Raw genomic sequence first — 23,891 nt, 5'->3', positions numbered from 1 at the left:
ACGTGTTGTAAGATGTACATACATACTTTACCTTAATAGAATCTCCAACAAGAGCAATTTGTATCGCACACTGTATATACTATTTAGCCATCCGGACCATACTGTCTGCAACCAATCCTGATAAGGTAAGCACATGTACAACACGATGCTATCTTATATAAAATATAATTCAATATCATTTAATGATATATTTCAGATTTATATTTAATGTGCTTTGATCAAAATGACCCTGACCCGTAGTTTAATTGTAATCGGGTTTTTCAAATTGTCAAGCATTACCTTAGAGCGAGAGGTTCGCAAAAAAGAAAAGCATTTGGTTTCTAAATACTTTTAAAGAAAAATTTTCTGTAGCTTATCTTTAGCTTGAAGTAGAGAAAATCAAACTCTGAACTTTATCAATTCAATCATCTGTAACTAAACTCTTGAATAATTCTCTTTCATCTTTGGACATTTTAAAGTCACTCATTATCTTTCAACTTTGGCAATTTTAAAGCAACGAAGATGAAACGTTTTGCGAATCATCTCTTTGAAAACAAAACAAAAAACCCCAGGTAACTTATAATCTATTCAAGCGTATTTCAAAATGTAATTTGATAATACAGTTTTCGGTTAGGATGGCAGATCATTTAATTCAAAACATTAATCAATTATATCGAATTCGTTCAATGGATGTTCGAAGCTTCATCCGCTTGATAGATAAAAAGGCGTAAAATGTTACAGTCAAATGCATCCAGATTTTAAAATCTGACAGCATGATTTTCTTTTCACCCCGAGGCAATACAACATCAAAAACAAAATAGTGGGACAACCTAATTACCTTTTATCAACCTGTCGTAAGACACAGCTAGTATGTGTATAACATCTTCACTGCAGGTATTAATGGACCAATGGCAAAATTTAATTGCCTGAGGTTGAAACAGATATTGGTGAATGGATTAATGGTCTGAAATGGGATAGGCGAAATGATTAATGCAAAGATTTAAGAATTGATCTTCATTCAACCGATGGCACATCTCCAGTTTTGCTAAAAGTACATGAAATAAGCAGAAATTTGTGTTTTGACGGTATTTATTCATAATAGAATACAACCTTTTAAATCAATGTTAATACAACCAGATCTTAATCAATGATATGAAATAAATTGAATGGATATTTTCTTTGGTATAACCATTTTTCGGAAAAAGGAATAAGTGAAATAAGTGAAGCTGCTCTAAAAGAGTTCACCGTCATTGCCTTTTTATTTGTTCACATGAAGTATTGGTAAGTTTTTGTTATATCCACAATAAGGGTTGATAGTGAACACCATTCAATAATTGTAAAGTCAAAACAGGAATTAAAAAAAAAATCGAATACCACTTCATCAAATATATATGTAACTAGGTAAAAGGCGAAAGGCAATATTTAATCGATTTTCATGAGTGACTGCCATTGTAAGTGCTTCATAAAATTCCAGTGTTTCCTTTACTCACTTAGTAGATGTTCAAAACTATACTAGTCCTCGAAAGACTGATGCAAAAGAAGGTTACATTTAGCAAGCCATTGGTTAAAGCTCAATAAAAAATGCCTATAGACAGACTCTCGGTTGTATCATTTTGGATTTTTGTTCATCACTGTAAGTACCATTCATCGCACCTTATTTGAAAGAAATCGGTTAAAACATTTTTTTTTTTATTTTAGTAGTGATTTAGTAGGGCAAATATATTTAAATATACATGCCTAAGTTAATATTTACTAAATAAATTCATTCTTAAGTAATAGTGTAAAACAAATAAACAACTACATGTACAAATTGTACAGAATCTGTAGTGAGTTTTCATATGACAAAAATGCGATAAAGTATAAAGTATTCTCAACAATAAATCCTTTAACGTATATATATATATATATATATATATATATATATATATATATATATATATATATATATATAAAATCATAATTTTTAATATATGTACATGTAAATTTTGAATTTACAAAGTGAATATAAATACAATATGTACGACAACTATTGTAAAAATTGTATTTAAACGCACTCAGTAAATTTAAAGTTTCCAGTTTTTCGATACCAAATTAGTTAAGTTATGAATTTAAGATTTTTATTAATGCATGCATCCATTTCTTCTTAGGGTTTGCGAATGGAATGACAGTGTATGAACCTTCATTCATAAGTGATTGGATAACAGCAAAGGCACAAGATGATCACAAGGTCGAGTTTTACGTGCCCTTCACGGATATAAAAAATGCAACTGAGACGCAAGTACCGGTCAAGGTCATTGTTGAGGTCAAGGTTGAAGATGGTTCTGACTATTACATATTCAATGCCTTTGGTTCGTCTCCTAGAGATGATGACGCAACTGAAAAATATGGAGGTGTTATTTATTTCTACAATGCAAGCGGTGTTTTGATTCTTTTACCAGAGAAGTTTGATAACGACCCACTCGATATGAAAAATGACGATGGATTAGCGGTGTACCTTGGTGAGTGTGCATCTGATAAAACTGTCCAGTATTACAGTGTATTTATAAAAGTAAGGCAGGACTCAATGACAAGAGTTCGGCGTATCTTCATAAACAATCTCTTTATTTATTAAGGACGTTGTTTACTCAGGGTTTGAGTTCTCAAATTCGGATTGTTATAAAATTCAATGTCATGAGTAAAATTTGTTCTAAACACTAAAAATATTCATGAAATGAATTATTATTGACAAACCATTCGATATATTTTTTTTTATTATGGAATTAGGCTAAAAAAAAGTTGGACTTTTAGCAAAACAGAGAAAATTCGGATTTTCTTTGTTAGTCAACATAATTTTGCATATTTTCTGCAGGATTATCTCTCTTTTTCGTTTAGATATTCGAATGGCATGCACTACAAAAGTATTGAAAAATGCTTAAAAACGATAAAAGATGCCATATCACAATATTTTGATCATTGCTCTCATAAAACTTTTATGAATGCAGAGTAAGGTCAACATACCTAGTTTAATGCTATAAATCTTTTAGTATTATCATCATTTATTTTTTGTAAAATTGAATCAAAAAGGGTAGGAATTTGAATACTGATAGAGGAAATTCGGACTGGAATATTCATAAAAATTGTGAATGAAAACTTATTGCTTTGTAGCAACCTCTAATCATGCGCGGATCTAGAGGGGGGGTCGGGGGGGTCCCGACCCCCCCTGGAAAATGAAAATTTATTAAATTTACATAGTAAAATTATCACGAAAATATGCCTCGGACCCCCCCTGGCAAACACAATTATCCTTCGGACCCCCCCTGGAAAAATTTTCTGGATCCGCGCATGTCTAATGATACACTGTCCACTAATGATATAATGTTGCATTAGTAGTAAGGATGTTGACCACTAATGATATAATTTTATCAAACCCGGTTCAATTTTCAACCCAGGTTAACATTCTTTGTTACACCGACATAATCACCATTGTTTAAGTAGTTTTAATTCAACCAACTTTAATTAATATTCTTTGTTGTTCTTATACATAATTAAAACATTCACATATTCAATTTAACAACAGATGAGTGATTTAATTGTGCTACAGACCACAATAGCAAAATATCTTATGAATTGGATCTTTTTTATTTTAATAAAACCCCGCTTAAAGTTTTACAATTATATTTTAATATCGAAAAATTGCTTTTCTTCAAATTTTCTTCAACTAAAAATATTCAGCACAACTCCTTTTTGAATAATGATAATCAATTTGGATCTTCAAGTAAACAGACGAAGTCATAAATTTTATGTATTTTGTCTGTATGCGACTATTTCAGTTCAATTTAAAAGGCGAAATATCAGGGGCAATGTCAGAATGGTGTATTTTACAATAAAGGACTATATATATGATCAGATATCTGCCCCCCCCCCCTCAATTTTAACCAATTCTTATGTAAAATCTTACAAAATCAAATCTTTATCCAACGTTTACAGAGGTTGTCTAACATATTAGACTCAACATTAGTCACCATGGTTCATGACCTGTCCATCTATGACGTCACTTTAGTAAATTTTGTTTCCAAATGTAAATATAAATATAAATATAAATAATTTTATATTAAATTATATCATATTATTTAATTAAAGGTTGCAAATCCATCCACAAATGCAATTGAAAATGTGTGCAAATGTGTATCATTAGTGGTCAAGGTAGTACTTATTTCTCATCCCCCCCCCCATATCATTATAGGTTACGATTGTTGACAGCTATTGATATAAATCTGAAAATATATCATTAGCGGACGGTTAGGTCGTTCGTTAATGATAAAACTCTATCATTAGTGGTCAACATCTTGATCACTAATGCAACATTTCTCATTAGTGGACGTTGTATCATTAGAGGTTGCTACAATGCTTTGTGTCTGTTTAGTGTCACTGCCATTCATTAACTGTATTTCATTTTTAATTTTTTTAGCAATTTGTATTATTTTCACAATTAAGAGAATTTCAATCATAGTGTAAATTTTTTAGGGACTTTTCTTAAATTTTCAAAAATATTCAATGTCCATTATCTCAAAAAGTAGGTCACTAACCCACTTTTTTTGAAAGCGAAAAATAGCACTAGCATGATAGGTCTTTAACACACAATTGATGGTTTTTCATTGTCATCAGTGGATTTTTTTCATTCTGAGTAAACGTAGACCTTTATACATTTGTAAGCACGCGTTAGATAACAAACCCGATACATTTTGTAATTTTAGTAATAGGTTGGCTTGGTATTGAGAAAAAATTAAATTGATAAAAATAAATCAAAAAAATAAACCATCAGTAATTGTTAATTACTATACCATTACTATAAGGATTCTATAATCCTTATAGAAGATATCAAGTTTAAAAAATGTAATTAAGCTTTTATTAAGTTACCGGTTTGTCAGTATTAAATTATAAATGAATCTGCTATAATTATATAGTTCTAACTAGACGTCGCAGTCAAATTCTTTAAAATCTTTGAATTTTGCATAGCAATAATGTTAATATTAATTGCCTTTTATTCGAAATTCAAATAAAATATTGGATTGAAAATACGATAAAATATATGAAATGCCAAAATTAGTTATGACGTACTACAAAATTAAACAGAATTAAGGGATATAAGCCCCAAAAACTGTCTATACTATGAGAGAGAGAGAGTACTGATCGAGCACCTGTTGACAATGCTAATAGATATATTTTTTAATGTTGAACAATAAAACTACTCTTGTATAGCACTTTCTGTTGTTCAAGTAATGGACATTTTCAGTGTTTTTATTTTATATAATATTTTATTTGAATTTCGAATATAAGGGAATTATAAAGCTGTGCTGTGAAAATTTTATTTTCATTGATTCTTCTACTAAGCAACATATTGTCTATTTGGGATAACATTTCTAATCTAATAATGTTAAGGGGTGTAAAAGAGACACTGCATATGTTGACAGTGTAGTTTTCTAATATATCATGCTAGTACTTGTCTCGTTTTTAGGTGTAAAACATATCATCTGTTTCTAAATTGGCAAATAGAATGCCTTTATTCTTGTTTCCAAAATACCCATAGCTGTCCAATAAATTCATAACAATTTTTCCTCTTACTGTCCACAATTAGTAGGAATGAACAGTTTTCTATCCATTATTTTTAAGAATTGACAGCTACAAGTGACTTATTGGAATGTTTTTAAATTTAGAAGTATTTAATCTTGTATAAATGCCAAAAAGAGCGATCGATTTGTTATAGGTACAGATACCACCTGGTATCAACCGTTATCTCTTAATGGAGGTACCATTCAGACCAGGTATTCCGATGCTTCTGTTCGAGTCAAGATGTGGCGTCAAAATGACATGCCTCCGGATTATGACACCGATTTTCAGTACCATCTGAGGTCAAAGAATAACAAATCGCGTAAGTACTTTCTTTAAGCATCAGAGTTTTTTTATGACACATACCCATAATGCATAAGAAATATGTAACTTAACTACGTGAAATATATATATGCAACATTTGAATAAAAATAATTATTTTTAAGAGTTTTATTAAGTAATTATTAACAAAAGTCACCAACGGATTCAAACTCGTGATCTGTGGGACACAAGATACTTTAATCACTGATCCACGGTGAAATTCAAACCAAACGATTTAAATAAACCAATAAACAAAACAATTAAATCACCATCTTGTGACGTAGTGTCTAGAAAAATATAAGCCTTGGTGCAGTGAGGAAGTTTAATTTATTCCTTGAAATCGTCTTAAAAAGTTATGTTTTACATCTATAAATTCAGCAAATAACTTGACAACGTACTTTGAAATTCCAATTGGAATGACGTCATATCCGGACATGGTAGTTGTGCAAGCAAAACCTACAGCAACATTTGCAGAATTTCCTGGACTGATCTCCGAAGGCAATGGTAAAATAATGCAATGCCATGCACTTTTTAAGTCATGAAAATTTAAACTCAAGACTTCATTACAATTTACCTTTTGGCATTATGCGAATCTTGAAGCTGTTTCGTTTAGGGATACCTGGATGTTTTACCTGTGGGACAGAAGCAGGAGGTTTGACGTTTGCCTATAACGAATCACACGTCCGAGTATGGGTGAAAGAAAGTTGTAAGATTTACTTGTTTTTCAATTTTCTTTTTTGTGAACATGATTTAAATAATTCCTCAAATAAGATTTACTTTTTGTTTTCGATGCTGTTATTGACTACTTTTTTTATGACAGTACCGAATGCAGAAGGGACTTCTGAATAGCAGTAAAATTTAAAAAGTTGATTATTTTTTCCGTCATTTTCAAGTCAAACACATGCTAGAAATCCATATCTTTAAGTAATATAGAAATTCGGGTTTGTAAGCAGAATGTCTCCCACAGATATGGAGGACCCTTAAAATTTATGATTTTCGTTTTCTTCATAAGGTATCTTGTATTAATTTAATTAAATTCAGACAATAGCACATATTTTTACATTGCATACTGATATTTTAAAAGACCCAATAACAAGTGCCGCAGATGGATGGGGATTAAAAACTTATCTAAAAAACGAACGTTTGGTTTCATACGAAGTCAATATCAGAGTGCTAGCGTGGAACTTTGATAACGACACAAGCAAATGCCGATGGACCTGGAACTCAACTATTTATGTTAACCGGCAATCCACTGAGGCTCCAAGGATGATATTTCCTATTCCAAAAGAGGATATGAATTCTGTCCTCGTTCTGGTCTCAGTGAGTATGCCGTTAATACAAAAATGTTGCCATACTTATAATACGTTCATTTTGGCATTACATTTTTCATGAGTATAAATGTAAGTCGCAGTGACGATCGAGTATAATAGTAAAAAGATGTAATCTGAACAAAATTTAATACAAACTGATAACCCATCATATCACTAGCAGATGAAACGTCTTGAAAATCAAATATCTATTTGTAACAAACGTTAAAACATATATGGACAGTGTTTGCAGTAGTACGATGGAGGAGAGAGAGCAAAAGATTAAACTTCTATATTAATTTGAATTACACGGAATCGTCATTAACTGAAACAGGCAATTAATTGTCCAACAATCAAAAAACAATTTTATATTTCCCAGATAAGTCCCAGGGTTGGTGCTAATGGCGGTTTTCTGTTTTACGGAGTTGGCTCGGTGGTCACTTCCGGTGATTATAACCCAGACATGCAAAGCAGATACAGTGGACTGATATTTGGGTACAATCAGTATGGAGTCTTTGTCTGGAGGGTCAAACCAACATCTAGGTCGTTTTTCTTTGATATTGATTTTCCTTGGGGAAGCGGCGAGGAACAACAGCAAACGAATGACGTGGAGATAAATATTCAAGTGTTTGGGTTGATGTCAAGAGGTTGGTAGTTTTATTTATTTTTACAACATTTCCATGGAACCAATGATACAATGTTCAAAGTGTTAATGTACTAGCGCCTATTACGCGGTCTCTTAAAACTTATATGCTTTGATTATTCATGGATGTAAAATAACAGGAAACTGCGATCGTAAAACAGACATCGTGCATTTTGAAGTAAAATATATATGAATCGCTGACTTCAAAAATAAAGCCCTGGGCCTAATTGTTGAGTGTCAGGTTTCAAACGTCCTTTTATGAGTAGTGAGTAGGCAAGTAGCATCGTTTTTAAAAGTGGGGAGGGGGTGCAAGGTCATCCATAAAGTCTAAAAAAAGCAAAAAAAGATAATAATAATAATAATAATAATAATATAATGATAATAATAAAAATATATATATATTTTTAAATTTCCATAATAATCAAAATTCTAATCCGTAGACGGGGGGGGGGGGGGGGGGGGGATAGCGTAGTATAACTTCATTCCGCTGTCTATTTTCTCGTTTAAATATTTAACATTCTCCAAAAAGTGTGATGAGGACGCTACTGAATGATAAATCATTTTTATATGTTTGCTGTGAAAAAAGGTGAGGGGATCACCCCCCCCCCTTCCCGAATGCTACGTGCCTGGAAAGTTCTATTCCCTACTAAACTACAGTATTTTAAATCTAAAGAAAAAAAACATAATTCATAATTTTTGGATTTGTATACTTCTGCAGAGCTGAATAAGACAAAACTGCAAAATGCATCGATGCAGAAGTTTTCCTTAGTCTTTTCTTTTCGATGAACTGGACAAAAAAAATCAGTTTGTCTGAACAAAGAGCTAATTTCCCCAAACCCAAACTACCTGTAATATCTGATATAGGTAATTCGTCGAACAATTGAAAATAACTATTTTCACAAAACTATAATAACCTGTTTTCGGGAATAATTATCAATTCATTTTTAACCTTTTGAAGTTTGAAACTCGTTTTGAAATTAAATCATAGATTTCCACATTAAACGGTATTTGTTGTTATGTGAATTTCTTTAGTGTGATTTTAATAATCAAAACCATGATTTTGTCAGGCACGTAGCATCGTTTTTGAAAGTGGGGGGACCAGACTCACCCAAAAAATCTTGACAAGCCAAAAAAAAAAGAAAAAGAATTTTGACTTTTCCAAAATCATCAAAATCCTAATCCGGGGGGGGGGGGGGGGGGGTTGTATATCTAAAACTTCATTTTTTTATACCAATTTTTTACATACTCCCAAAAAAGTGGGGGGGGGGGGCAACTCCATGATAATTCAATTTTTTATATGTAAAATTTTAAAAATTAGATGCTGCGAGAAAAAGTGGGGGGGGGGGGGGACCAGGACCCCCCTGCCCCCCCCCCCCCCATGCTACGTGCCTGTTTGTCAAATATCGCAATCCAAACATTACTTTTGAAATCGGTAATATAAATGACTCGTATGGCTATGGTGCTAAGGACAAGAAAACAATAGTTTGAAAGTAACTTTTTTGCTGGACTTAGATTATCATTTAATAGCCTCAGTACCTTCAATTCTTTAGGTTCATGTAATACTACGGGTTTATCTTTGACGAATGGATATCTCAATGTACCTTATGTGCTTCCTTGTGAAAGAGTGGCTATCGTCTGCAACTACGGGTTCCAAGCGTCAAATAACTCGGACACCGAGGTGCACTGTAACCTTGATGCAGAATGGAATCAGACTGTCCTCCAATGCACAGGTAATTGACTAATACAATAAGGTGATCATAAAAATTAGTATTGAACTATAAAGTAAGACAAAAAAGAGCACGAATTTGTAAAACTGATAACAGTGAAAGTGTTTTGGTTTTACTAGATTTAGTTGTCAAGGAATTAACTCACGGAGGAAATATGGTGACCATTATGTAAGATCCAACATTAGCAATTGTAAGCACTTATAGCTTAATTAGTCTTTGATTATTCTTCTGAAGAAACAAGTAATAGATCTTGGGGCCGTTTCCAACGATGATAACGATTTATTAACATGCTCTATATCTATTCGATCTTCCTTAAACTTACATTCCAAAGCTAACTTGGAAAGAAGTTTAATATAAGGAAATATAAACATGGACTTCGATACAAAAAGTCTAGAAGGGTTAGAATGATCAGTATGTGTATTTTTAATGCCCCGTCAATATTTAAAAGTCAATAACTGAGTTACAAGCAAAGTACAGAGATTGCTTTTTTGTAAACAAAGCTCGAGTTTTGTTATTGTTTACATTGGTATAAAGTTCAATCAAATGCTGCTTTTTTGTTGATAATATCACTTATGAATGCATTAAACAAGTTAATCTTGTTTGAAACGAAGTGGTAATTCCTTTCTTTACAATATTTGTAAGCAACTATAAGACTCGATCTTTGTAAAAATAACAATGCAGTCTTATCTCTTTATCCCTCTTATAATTTGAATTATAGCATTCAAATTTTGGTTAACTGTTCGAATTGCACAAGTAAACTATTTTATATATCAATAATTAAAAATAAAATTTAATCTTAAAATGTGTTTAGGTCCCTTTAATTGTTATAACATCTTTTAATTTTACTGGTTAAATTATCTCATGTTTATTGCAAATATCAAATATATAAAACTTAATTTCATTTATAAGATATCGCTCAAACTTGATATTGGTTTAAAATTGAAATAAAGCTAGTTAAGCCAATATATTGTTAATTTTGCCTATCATAAATCTTGTTTCACATGAACAGAAACCTATTGTCCAGACGAATCCGATCTGCCAAATGGAACTATTATAGAAAAAAATTTAACTGTGGACGGAATTTTACATTACACCTGTAATCTAGGATTCAATATTTCGGAAGGAAATTTGAATAGGACTTGTTTACCAGATGGGACTTGGAGTGGTTATCCTCCTGTCTGTTCAGGTAAGAAGTAATTTGCAAGACGGTATCAATGTAAAAATAAAAAAAAAGAAGACCCTCCTCCTTCCACGCCTCAATTAGGCTTGAATCTCTAACTGAAAATTAGTTTATTTCATAAGTCATCGTTTTGATTCACCAAATAGATTATTTGAGAGCAACTTATGTATCATCAACAGATATTTCCGACTTTTAGCGACATGGTTTTGAAATTTAGACGGGTTATTCATTTACTAACCAAATAAAAAGTCGTTTTCATATCATTCCAGCAAGGTAAGGAGTATTTCCGCTATCGTGTACACATGTGGACCAAGAATAAAACATATCTTGAATTGACTTGTTTATGCCAAAAACTAACCAAAACGGTCGTCTAAAAAAAACAAAAGCAAAAAACAAGAGGTTTTTCATATTGCTTTGTATGTATTGTGAGACAAAGGGATAAATACCGGTAAATTGCGCATGGTTTAACCTTTTTCTTAACAAATGGTTGTAGAGTGCACACAATGACCTCCCTAAGATTTTTAAACATTAATTTAAAATATGCAGTTTTGCAATTCTATGTGGGTAACCAAAGACATTTCTCTGTACTTTGTAAAATTTTAAAAGGAGATCATTGGTGTCCACTCTAAAACTATTTTTTGAGAAAAAAGTTAAATCATGCACAATTATGTTGCGCCTTTATTTATTGCGTTTGTATCTTTGACCACAGTTTTATTCAGTTTTTAGCAAGAATAAGACAGTTGAAGAAATGATAAATTTTTAAATCCATGTATGCAAGACATTCCCCTTAGGACTGATTTTGTATACGCTGTTTTCAGACTGAACAAACTGTATGATAGAACCATTTTAACAAGAGCAAAAAGATCTTGGACTTTCTGTAGGTGGTCACTATCTATTTCTTGCATCAAAACAAATTGAAAATGACGCTGGCTTCAAGTAAAATATAGTCAGATTGCGTAGTCTTAGCTTAAAAACCAGACAAATCTTGTTGATTTCAAAATGCCATGGCTAAGTGACAAACAATGAAATAGACAGGCCTATGTCATAGAAAAGGCTTCTTTAACTGTGACGCAGTAAAAAATTTTCTAACGCTGCTACACCGGAATAGCACAAAAGCAGCAACATTTAGTGTAACTTAAACGCACCAAGGATAAGTTATTTTTCATTTGCGTAAAGTAAAAGTGGTGTAATGTACATGTTATACATCTATAACTTAAGTTTTACATATTATTTTGTTGCTAGCATTATATTTCATTTTGCCAATTAGGCTTATTTCCTTATTAATCAAATTATTTTCTGTCTTCAACTTTCAAAAATCCTGCGCCCAAACGTAACTATTCCGCCAAATAGCGAAATAGTTATAAGCAGTTACTCGGTAAATGGCACTCTTACATACACCTATAAAGCTGGTTTCGAACATACGTTTGGAAATCTTAATAGGAAGTGTTTGTTAAATGGGAGTTGGAGCGGGGATTCTCCCATTTGTTCACGTAATTTCTATGTCATTGTTCATAGAACATAGATTTGAGCTAGGAGGGGCACATATATAGGTCACAACTGACAATATTGAATAAAATGTAGAAACCTAAAAACAAACTCTTCTCACAAGAATGTATTTCTGTTTAAATAAGTTTTTGTATGCTAGCTACATGTAGCTGCAGTACATTTGCCTGTTTATCCGAATTTTCCTGTTCAAGGTGGTATGGGATACCTCTATATTGTGAAATACTTTCTATTGAAATCAATAATAAAATCAAGTATAATTTTACATAACTGTTTACCTCCAAAATTGTTACCTAATAACATGTCGAAATTGGTTTGAACGTTAGCTACGATTCTTTTGGTCATAAGTTTGAATCCCACTGGGCGTTTTATAATTTTTCTCTTTCCGAATGTTTAAAACATATTTTTGGCAAATCTCTTATAATGTGGGGAAATTTGAAAACATTAAAACGGTCTAAGTATTTTTTTATTATTATGTATATCCACATCAATATCGGCAGGTGTCCCATAGTACTTGTACTAACCATAGAACAATATAAATGCAGTCTCCGTTTGTTCAAAATTTGACCTTAGAATGAAATGGTTGAAAATACTACATATCATTAAAGCAATTAAAACAATATTATATTACCAAGATTTACTTACTCTCAATATATACTGTAAAACACGCCTATAACGAAGTGCCAAGGACGGACGATCTTACTTCGTTAAAAGCGAACTTCGTTATTTCTGTCAAGTTTACAACGTGTAATAGCGAGCGAAACGAGCTAAACATGCAAGGCGTGTGTGAATAGAAAATTCAGACCAGATGCACATTCATTTAACGAATTTTTGGCGTCAGTTACTTGGACCAGTATTGCAATGTTTTATCGGGCCAGCAGTTTCCTGTAAATATGGTTTCCCATTTTATGTTCTCACGAAAACAAGCAAGATAAAAATAATTAAAGACTATGCACATGCATTGTACATGTAAATATACTGCTGACACAACATACACGAAAAATATATAAATAAGTTATCGCCCTTTAAACTTAAATACAATCGTGTGACGTCACAATGGTTTTCTTGCACATTGATCGGTTAGATTTTTTCTGTGTCAGTATTTCGATACACAATGCAATTCCAAGCATTGCAAATGGTATTCTCACGTTCTCGCGAGAATCAAAGTAAAACTTTTAGAACCTGATAAAATGTATAATTGCAATAACGGCATGCTTTTTAGGTAAATAAAACAATATACTATGCGCAGTTTTAATAATCAGGGGTATTTTTTAAGAGCAAGACGACACAAAACCGACGTGAACTCTGGCGTTACAATTCTGTTACAATAAGGGGAAATAACTCTTACTGTAGTTACTGAAACCTGAATAACCATGAAATCCTCTCAAAATCATGAAAAAACTAACGTGAGGACATTTCTTCAAAGATATGAAACAATTGTTACTTGCTTTCATTTGAATGTTCACAATTAATAGATTTTAAGAGGATTCCGGTATTTTCTGCAAAGTTCGAATATTCCTGGCCCTTGATTTTCGGGAGGAGTTTTTACAAGTAAAGCCTATAAGCACTATAAAACATAATATCCCGAGGGAAACTGACGTTACAATTTCTTTTATGAAGGAAAAAAATCTGAATTAAACGTGATGTTAAAATCTTTATCATTCAACGACATTTTATCCGAGATTAAAGTAGTTCTACACAGTACCCATCGAATCATAAATCAATAAAATAAAATGAAGTATTGCCGATATTCTGTAGCGTAAAATTATGAATAATAAAAAGAAGATATATTGATTCTTTAATTTTAATTTTAATTATGTTTTTGCATTCATTTTTAAAATCCTACTAGTTTATAATTACATTGATTTATAACTATAATCGTATATACATACATATTTTATCATAGGAGAGAAAGTCTATAGTATGAACAAATTCAAGTTTAGAATAACACGTATAAGTCATTTATTGCATGAATTGGATTAGTTTTATGTGTACGTAAGACCGCATAAAAACATTTTTTGTTTATTCATAGTAAATCGCATCGCGACGATTCTCGTTTTTACAGAAATTCTATCGCATATTATTAGTTCCAATTTTTGATCTGCACCCTCCTTTCCAAATTTAATATATTTTTTACAGTTTGCAGTAAAAAAAACCTATTTAAATAATTTTTTTGGCATTAAAATCATTCACTTATCACGGTTATTTTTGAGATGTTTTATTTAATTTCACAACAGTGATTACCTGTCCAGCGTTAACTTTACCTGACAATGTTGGAATTATTGTTCACCCACCAAGCTCCAATGGAAATCAAATTCTCTCCTCCAACGGAACCGGAACTCAACAAACCTACTACACTGGTAGTGAAGCTATCTACTCCTGTGTTCCGGGTTTCAATCATTCTGGGGGCGATTTGACTCGCAACTGTCTACGTAATGGAACATGGAGTGGAGATCCTGTCATGTGTAATGGTAAAATTCTTTAAAGACAAGAATCGAACCCCCCCCCCCCCCCCCAAACCGACGTTTTCTTGCCAAAGTTTTAATTATTTGGTTATTGGACATTAAACAAGGTTCACTGGTATTCCCTTTCCCCCTCATTGATTTTCAATTGTTTTACAACGTACAAACATTTACATAACTAGATCGTTCTCGTTGCGAGCAACGAGTGGGTCTTCCGTCCGATTTATGAGTAAATGAGATAAAATCCTTCACTTTTAAAACTAAATTGTTAATCAACTCAAAACATTAGGGGGAAAAATTTCGGCACCCAAGCTTGAACCCAGGTCGCTTGGGCACATGTCCACGACTCTAACGACTGTGCTACTCGGACTCTCGCTTCAGGACTTAGATGCTTAATATCTCAGGAACACATCAATCGATTTCAAAACAAATTACATATTCTGAATCAGTAAAAGAGTCTCTATCAACCCGTTAGAAAAATATATAAAAAGCAAAAAGCTGAAAAAACCGATTTTTTATCTTTGCTTCCGGTGACGACCGGAAGTGACGGCGGATGTTTTTATGACCATGTTGCAACAGGTAAAATTAATGTCTATCCTCACTGAAAATGTCAGCCCTATATCTTTATTCGTTCTTTGGATCTCTAGCCGACAAAATTGACTTTAAAAAATCGTAAACGGACGATAACTTCCGACCGAAAGTGGTTATCAAAAAAAGGAAACGGCGGTACAAACTTCAGATGCCGACACATCAACCCTTAAAATTTGAAGAAAATCGAATGAGCCATCTTCGAGAAATCGCCTGCATAAAATTTGTAAGACAAAAAAAGAATAAAAAGAATAATAAGAAAAGTGAAAAAGAAACAATAGAATAATAGTAGGGTATTCCGCTGAAGACGGAAGACCCTAAAAATTAAAAAGATTCGGATCAAGTAGCTTTATGGAGTTGAAAGCCCATCGGTCAACAAGGTTGAAGGAAATATATAGTATTCAGCTCACCCTTGACTAGTATTGATGTAACCTAATATTCATAATCATTAAACAAACATTTTGATTTAAAATAGATCATGATTAATATTGCCAGATGACGGGACAATATGTTTACAAAACGTCAAATTTGTAACTTGTTTGATTATGACAATGGCAGTATTATTTGAACCATATGCCTTCTGCATTCCCAAATACCTTTAGTAGAGCTACTTTAAGAAAAAGCAAAAAAAAAAAAAATTAAAAAAATACGAGAGTATAGGCACAACTTGTCTAACAAACTGAATAATTTGTTCACTATTTGACTTTGCAGAAATATTTTGTGAGCCGCTAACAGCAGTGTCTATCTTTGCCTTGTCAACAAACGTTTCAAACTCCATGGGGATTCCAGTACACACTACTGCCACATTTTCCTGTAACCCAGGATTTCAGATAAATGGTTCTAGTTCCCTTCTTTGTCAAATAGATGGAACATGGAACGGGACACAGCCAAATTGTCTGGGTACGCTTCAGTTAGCCTTATTGAATATATTTAATATTGTGAAAGAGAATTGGATTTATTATCCTTTTTGACATATTTTATAATTAATCAGTACCTGCAATATGACTATGATTACTGAAAACTTTATTTAAGATATAAAAAATATGTAAATAAGGACAATAAATTTTCATGTGTTGGAAATTAACGAAGAATATGACGGTAATGGTTCGATTTTAAAAATAAAAAGCAATGATTGAATTGGAAAAATGCGGTTTAAATTATGACACGACACGACACTGTATGATTAATTGTATGATTATTGAAAAGAGAGAAATATAGTTTAGCGAGTTTAAATTTTTTCGATATTATACTTAGCCTGTCAATGTCTATCCTTAAAAAGTAAGACATTTTGCCAATGAACTACATGAACGAAACGCCAGCACCAGAGTGACTTCTTATATCTGTCGTATTTCAACACGTGTGACATGATTTCCGTAAGCTATCATTAAATTTTACCTGATAACTTATCATTGAGAAATAAATTAAAAACCTACTTTCATTTTCGATAAACCAGCCCGAAATAGTAAAAAATAAAAGTATGGTGATAGAGACGGATCCAAGACAGTGGGAGTTTGCATCAAAATATGTACTTGCAGTGAAATAATATTGAATGATAACTAAAAGAGTGAATATATTTACTGTGAACTTATTTAGGGTGTACATAAAAATGAAGATTTGACAAATGTTGAATAAACGAAGTAAGTCAATTCGTTTCCTTAATGCGCGATTTTACTTTTGATGGATAGATGCTCTGGTGAAAAGATGGCATAGAACTTTCCAGACCGGGGTTGACAGGACGAGTTCGTCATGCATCGCAGGCTGATACCTTGGATGGGCAATCTTTAGTTAAATTTAAAAACAAAAACACTAATAAATAACATGGATTAATTTGATACGATTTTAGTTTTGATGGAAAGAACCTTCCAGAACGGGGATGTCGAGGAACGCGGTTAGACTAATAACGTCATGGCGGAAACAGAAGGGTGCGCTTGACCATTAAGCAGATACTTTATATCTGACAACGTTGGTTTAAAAGATGCAACTAAATATGCAACACGACAGATTGGATAAATAAATGCTGTATTCATTAAACAGGGAAGTTGAATAGTCTTTTATCTTAAAAAATAATTTGGAACAGTGACAAAAATTATAGTTAAATTTGACCTGTAGAACAAAATTTAGATTACGACGCACTAAATACCGACCCACTGATTTGAAATTGAATAAAAAATTTGCTACTTTTTTCAGCTAGCTGCAACGAACAGAATTAAGGCCACGTAAATGTATATATATCATCCATTTCTGTAATATTTTCCATCCATGCCCACTCCTCAATATATTTCAGCCATGCTGTTTTTATTCCAATTTTAAAATACCTAAAAGAAGATTATTGAACACTTAAATAGATAAAATCAATTTCAGAAAAAGCAAACAAATTAAGAATTTGATTATAAAAGTATAAACTATGAACAAACTTAAATTTAGATTTAAAATTACATGTATCAATTATGAAGTGCATTAATTGGATTGGTTGTATATGTGTTAGTCCACACAAAATTAATTTTTTGTTTGTTTATGGTAAATCGGATCGCAAAGATTCTCGTTTTTACAAATGTCTAATTACATATAATAAGTTTAAATTTTTTGCATCCTCCTTTCCATTTGATATATTTTTACAGTTTGCAGTGAAAAAAAAATTCTACTTAACAAAGTTTTTGCGTTAAAATTACTCATTTATCATGATATTTTTGAGATGTTTTATCTAATCTTACAACAGTGATTACCTGTCCAGCATTGACTTTACCTGACAATGTTGGAACTGTTGTTCACCAACCACGCTCCAATGTAAGTGAACCTTTCTCCACCAACGGAACCGGAACTCAACAAACCTACTACACTGGTAGTGAGGCTATCTACTCCTGTGTTCCGGGTTTCAATCATTCTGGGGGCGATTTGACCCGCACCTGTCTAAGTAATGGTTCATGGAGTGGAGATCCTGCCATGTGTAATGGTAAATTCTTTTAAGACAAAAAAGAAAAAAAAACCCAACCACCCCCACCCCCCCCCCAAAAAAAAATCCTGACTCTAAAACGTGTCAATCAATTGGTTATTTGACATTAAACAAGGTTCAATGATACCCCGCCCACCCTTCCCCCTCATTGATTACAATCGTTTTATAACGTACATTCTTGTACATGTACATAATTAAGGAACTACTGATGTGAGTTGATTTTATGGATTATTATTTAGTTTAAAATCAATGATATGTTATTTCAAATGGCAAATATTTTCTAAGCTGTATTAGAATTACGCATGTTTTTTTCTAACACCGGTTAGAATTTTGGGGGTTATTCGACAAGAATTCTGATAAAACCAATTAGGAATCTTGTTCTGTAAAATCTATAGATAGAATTAATTTCATCGAACTAAGTATCAGTAATCGAATTTTTTCTGGATATTTAAGGATCCGAGCAATATTGAACTCATGTCTCGTTCAACCAGACGCTCGGCTGTCTTCCTAAATTTCCGACAAGCAGAGAGACTCTGCATGTCGGATATATATGGAGACAGTCGAGCGTCTGATTGAGAGAGACGATATTGAACTCTGGCGTAGGAATTATTCCTATGCCAGAGTTTAATGTAGTCTAGTAGTCCGAATGCATACGACTACAAAATTATCTGAATTGTTCGCACCATTTAAAATCTTACTATTTCCAAGGTATTAATAAAAAAAAATTCTTGAAAAACAATACTTCTGAATATATTACATCAAACTTATCGATTATTTTAAGTATTAATTCTTGTCAGGATTTGTGCATAGGTCCAAATACTGTTTCACTTACAGTTAGCCAAAGAAACTGTGAAAATTGATATTAATTCGAACCAAGCAACTTTAAGGATTTGAATGCCCATTGGTCAACAAGGTTGAAGGAAGTGGTATTCAGCTCATTCTTGACTAGTACATGTACACACACAATATCCACAATCATTAAACAGACATTTTTTTAAAATTTGAAATATATCATGTTAAATTTTCTCATATGAAGGGACATTATATTTCTAAAACATGTACTGTGGTTTCATCAATATTCGTTGAATACCAATTTTCGTTGATTTCGTTGTTAAGTTTATCCTTGAAATTAAATATTCATTGAACTGCAATGTCTACTAATACTTTGTATTGATAGGGTCATTGGCCACGAATTTACGTATCCTTGAAACTGTGATTTTCACTTTATCCACGAAAATTAATACCCTTGAATATTAATGAAACCACAGTAATTGTCTCTGATGATGACATCACTGCTGTGTTGTTATATTGTTCGTTTGCTTAAAACACGAAGAAAGGAAAGAAATACATTCAATCCAGGTACATGAGATTACCCTGGTCATAAATTTAATACTAAAGTGGTATAATTGTTTGAACCATATGCCTAATACATTCACGAATACTAGATCCTCTAGTAGAGCTACTTTTAGAAAAGGCGAAGAAAATGCGAGAGAATAGTCAAAGCCTGTCAAACAAACCGAATAACTCATTCACCATTTGACTTTGCAGAAATCCTCTGTGAGCCGCTGACAGCAATGTCTATCTTTGTCTTGTCAACACGAATTACGAACTCCACGGGGATTTCAGTAAACACTACTGCCACATTTTCCTGTAACCAGGGATTTCAGATAAATGGTTCTAGTTCCCTTCTTTGTCAGGTAGATGGAACATGGAACGGGACACAGCCAAATTGTCTGGGTACGCTTCAATTAGCCTTATTGTATATAATTAATATCGTGGAAGATATCGAGTACGCTATACTTTTTGACATGTCTTTTATTAATTAACCATTTTAATTGTCAATGAGTCATAAATTATTGGACCCACTGACAATTAGAAATTTTTAATTAGTAAAAGCCACATATTTTTACCTTAATAGGTATCTGCAATTTGACTTTGATTACTGAAAACTGTATCTAAGGTATCAAAAATATGCTAGAAAGGACAGTACATTTTCATATGTTGGAAATTAAGGAAGAATATTATGATAAGGAGTTCAGTTTAAAGAATTAATAGTCATGAATAAAGTAGAAAAATGCGGCTTAAATTATGAAACGAATACATTGCATGATAAATGTAAACAGAGAAATAGAGTTTAACGAGTTTTTCTTTGTTATATATGCATATTTATATATGCGTATTTTATTTATGTTATACATAATTTCTTTGTTATATAAACTTGTATCGTTTATTGTAGAGGAAGTTTGTCAGGATCCTAACACACCCCTAAATAGTACCCTGTTAAGTATAAATAGGCATCTGAATGGAGTTGCTCATTTTGCATGCAACGCCGGATTTCAGCACACGAACGGAAGTTTACAGCGGGAGTGCTTATCGTCAGGAGACTGGAGCGGAGTCGCACCTGTTTGCACATGTAAGTTATTCAAGCTAGATAAAAATCATTTTAGAAGAAATATTGCTGTTTGCGATTACTAATTTTATCAAATTGACTGCATGTGCATTTGCCATAATCTCCACTTAAAAATATTTTTTTATTGTTGCAGACTGTTTCTTTTTTATTGTAGAAGTTTGTTTCTTTTTTTATTGAAAAAAAAAGGATTGAAATTTTAATAATATTCTTTTTGAAATGATAAGTTCTGTAGTATGTATCATAAATAATATGGAACAACGCATTTTTATTTATTATTTACACTTTTGTCTTTCAAAAAAAAATTTAATAATAATAATAAAATAAAGGGAATCATATATAAATTGACATTAAAGGTGTTTATACGCGTTTTGTTTTTAAAAATTAAAAATCCTTTATTTCGGTGGACAAATGAAAAATTTCATTTTCTATTAATTTTGCGTAAAAGAAGTAAATTGAATGATTTTTGGCTGAGGGTCTTTAGCTCTCGGTCGGAAGAAATTCAGATGGACGACATGGAATCTACAGTGCCGTACATGTACGTGTTAAAAAGTTGCAATTTACGGTGCACAAAAACTAGTTTAGAACTTAATATCAACCTTAATCAATTTTTTAATTACAAAAAATTTCTCGGGCATTTTACCACAGATATCGTTACTTTACTTTCCTCTGACATTCTTTATAAGACCAGCCTTTAAAGTGAAGTGATAAATTTTCTTTACATACAAAAAGGTGACCTTCGATCTGCAAGTGAATTTGACATACTTCATTGTCCAAGGTCGATTAAGAGAAAGTCTGGGGAAAATAAAGCAATGGCATCAGTAGTATATTGGCTGAAGAATTTTATAATACTAATTAATTTTACTGAATTCGTTCGAAAATAAGGTTAATAAGTCTAAGACTAGTGCAATTGTTTATTTTATGTTCAATACTTATTTTTGTTATGGTCTTAATAAGCTCTTATGTTAAGCAAACCGATTACAATCAATAAAAACGTGATGAAATGCCCCAATTCCGTAAATATATAAAAATAACATTTTGTTTCCCAACAATTAAAGGTCATAGAAAAATAATACAAGTTCGTTAGTAAATTCGTGGCAAAGTCGCATTTAGCATTTAAACAACACATTTTATTGTGACTGGAATGGCTCAATGGTTAGAGCACCTGACGTTAGATAACCTAATATAGCTAGGCTTTTTAGGTTGTGGGTTCGACACAACCAAACCTTAATTAAAGCAATATTTTTTACAACTTGTTAAAATATTCAAAACTAGTCTTAGTTAGAAATTGTGCTTTTGCAAAATTTTATTATAACATTATCAAATCGATTTCATTTTAAAAAAATAAATAAATCTGAAAATGTATTTTACGACTAAACCAAATGGGCATGTGCTCTATCAACCCATCTTCTTATTTTAAACAGTTATACGCGAGTGCATGTGCCCTTGTGGCATGGTCCACGTACCTAAATACACAGATATAAACGACGAAAAACTCGCCCAGGAAATAGAGCAAATGCAGAAAGAACTGACAGTTTTAAAGAACCAAACCTCTGCGGCTTTAAGAAAGAAGATCTCTGTGAAGGATTTCCGGCCTTCCGCCAATGCTTCTGGTGCTGTCTGGGTTGTGGTACTCATGGTTATTGCTGGCTGTATCATTGTTCCAGACTTGATAAGAGCTCTCCGCCACTTATTGTCTTGTTGCAGGCTTAAAAGTAAGACTTGAAATAGTCCGGGAATCAGCCGATCAAAATGAAACCGAAATGCAGTGATTTTGGAGCTGTTTATTATAATCCATGGGATAGTTGTTCGTTTTGCGTAAACGCGGACAAAGTCTGAAAAGTTGCCTGTGTTTGGTATTCGGTGGACGAATCGAAATTGTTATCCAAAAAATGTGTTTTGACATATTATGCCCTACGCTTGTTGAAAGCCACCGACTGCAATGCAATGATGAATTTTTTGTATTTACTTTGGTTACTCCAACAACGTATTTATCTGGTGTGCTCGAAGCACTAATAACATACACTTTCCGCATCCGCATCAATCTTTCCAAAGGATAATGAGGGGAAATTTACACAATATTCAAACACATACAACCTGCTGTACAAGTTTTAGAAAATTGCTTTGCAGGGGTAAGAAATGCAGATTTTAGTTTAGAATTAGTAAGATACATGTACTATATAGAAATTGAGCTGCATAATTGAAACAAACAAAAGTCACACATTTTCCATTTTTAACTGAGACGATGACAGAGTTTGGGGCAAAATTTCTAGTCGTGAATTATAAAGGACTGTCCCGAGAGTGGTGAAGGTGTCATTCCAAAAATTATCAAGCGATACCGAATTAATAAATTTTAGCAAAAGCGCTTGTTAATAATCATACTGAGGGACTAGTTAGTTGTAATTAATTGTTTCTCAACCATTCGTCATACATTGACTATGTACAAACCCAATAAAAAATGTATGTTTTATCATAATGAATTTGAATGAATGCAATTTGTGATATTTGGAACTACATGTACCTTGTTCTTACACCAAGTGTTCTCATCTGATCATATTTTACATGTTGATAAAACTATTAGTAAATACTAAAGCTATTGCTTTTTGTTGTGAGAGTTTTGTGTGTGTATATATTCATCTTTTGTATTTTATTTGATATTTATTGTTAGATATGTAGACTTCAAATATTCACTTCTTTTTTTTTAGAAAAATTTCGGAGCTTACTTTAAAAAATGTCTTGCCTTTTCATTGTATACAATGCGACAAATGAAATTAATTAAAGATTAATGAAAGATATACATTGTGAGAATTAAAAGCACAAGACCTTGATATAAGGATCCTTTTGTAAAACTCAGTGAACATTAAACAAAGCTGTTCGAAGTCGGGAAGTAAAAATATGACAATTTCCGAATTTCATTGTTCATTTTCATTTGATAATAAACTCTGGATTATCATGATCTATTTTAGTCGTAATTAATTGCAACATGTTTTCCAACAGTCGCCTCAAATACTTAAAGATGATATTATTTCATATTTTGCAGAAACTGTGTACCTACATGTATATAGAAATAAAATTAACCAAATCTAAAAATCTTGCATGTCTCATTAAAATATATGCCATTAATTCCTTAAATAATGGATAAACAATGTTGCGTTTTTCGAAACAGGACTACAGACGGCAATACCACTGTAAGTATCTATATTCTACCAACTCCAACTACTTACTCATGATCAATATA

General features: G+C 32.3%; 1 protein-coding gene across 1 annotated transcript; it reads left to right on the top strand.

The window, feature by feature from the left end:
- Positions 1 to 1,440: 1,440 nt before the first annotated feature.
- LOC105337774 (uncharacterized) lies at positions 1,441 to 22,962 on the top strand. The gene is made up of 15 exons (XM_066078949.1): positions 1,441 to 1,612; positions 2,127 to 2,477; positions 5,723 to 5,887; positions 6,265 to 6,390; positions 6,500 to 6,592; positions 6,971 to 7,206; positions 7,573 to 7,840; positions 9,387 to 9,566; positions 10,573 to 10,749; positions 14,484 to 14,717; positions 16,008 to 16,196; positions 18,013 to 18,246; positions 19,795 to 19,983; positions 20,483 to 20,659; positions 22,078 to 22,962. Exons 1-15 carry the CDS (start codon positions 1,561 to 1,563, stop codon positions 22,377 to 22,379), a joined length of 2,973 nt encoding a protein of 990 aa, XP_065935021.1. The 5' UTR covers positions 1,441 to 1,560; the 3' UTR covers positions 22,380 to 22,962.
- The last annotated feature ends 929 nt before the right edge of the window (positions 22,963 to 23,891 follow it).

The sequence above is a fragment of the Magallana gigas genome, chromosome 3, assembly GCF_963853765.1.
Source record: "Magallana gigas chromosome 3, xbMagGiga1.1, whole genome shotgun sequence".
In the NCBI taxonomy this organism is placed as follows: domain Eukaryota; kingdom Metazoa; phylum Mollusca; class Bivalvia; order Ostreida; family Ostreidae; genus Magallana; species Magallana gigas.
Note: the sequence above shows the minus strand (reverse complement) of the source record. Positions and strands in the feature narration are given on the sequence as shown.

Bases quoted from the DNA above. Each gene is read 5' to 3' on its own strand.
- LOC105337774 (XM_066078949.1), top strand. From the start codon at position 1,561: ATGCCTATAGACAGACTCTCGGTTGTATCATTTTGGATTTTTGTTCAT. The intron at 7,207-7,572 runs GTGAGTATGCCG...TATATTTCCCAG, and splicing joins CTGTCCTCGTTCTGGTCTCA to ATAAGTCCCAGGGTTGGTGC. The intron at 18,247-19,794 runs GTAAATTCTTTT...TTGACTTTGCAG, and splicing joins AGATCCTGCCATGTGTAATG to AAATCCTCTGTGAGCCGCTG.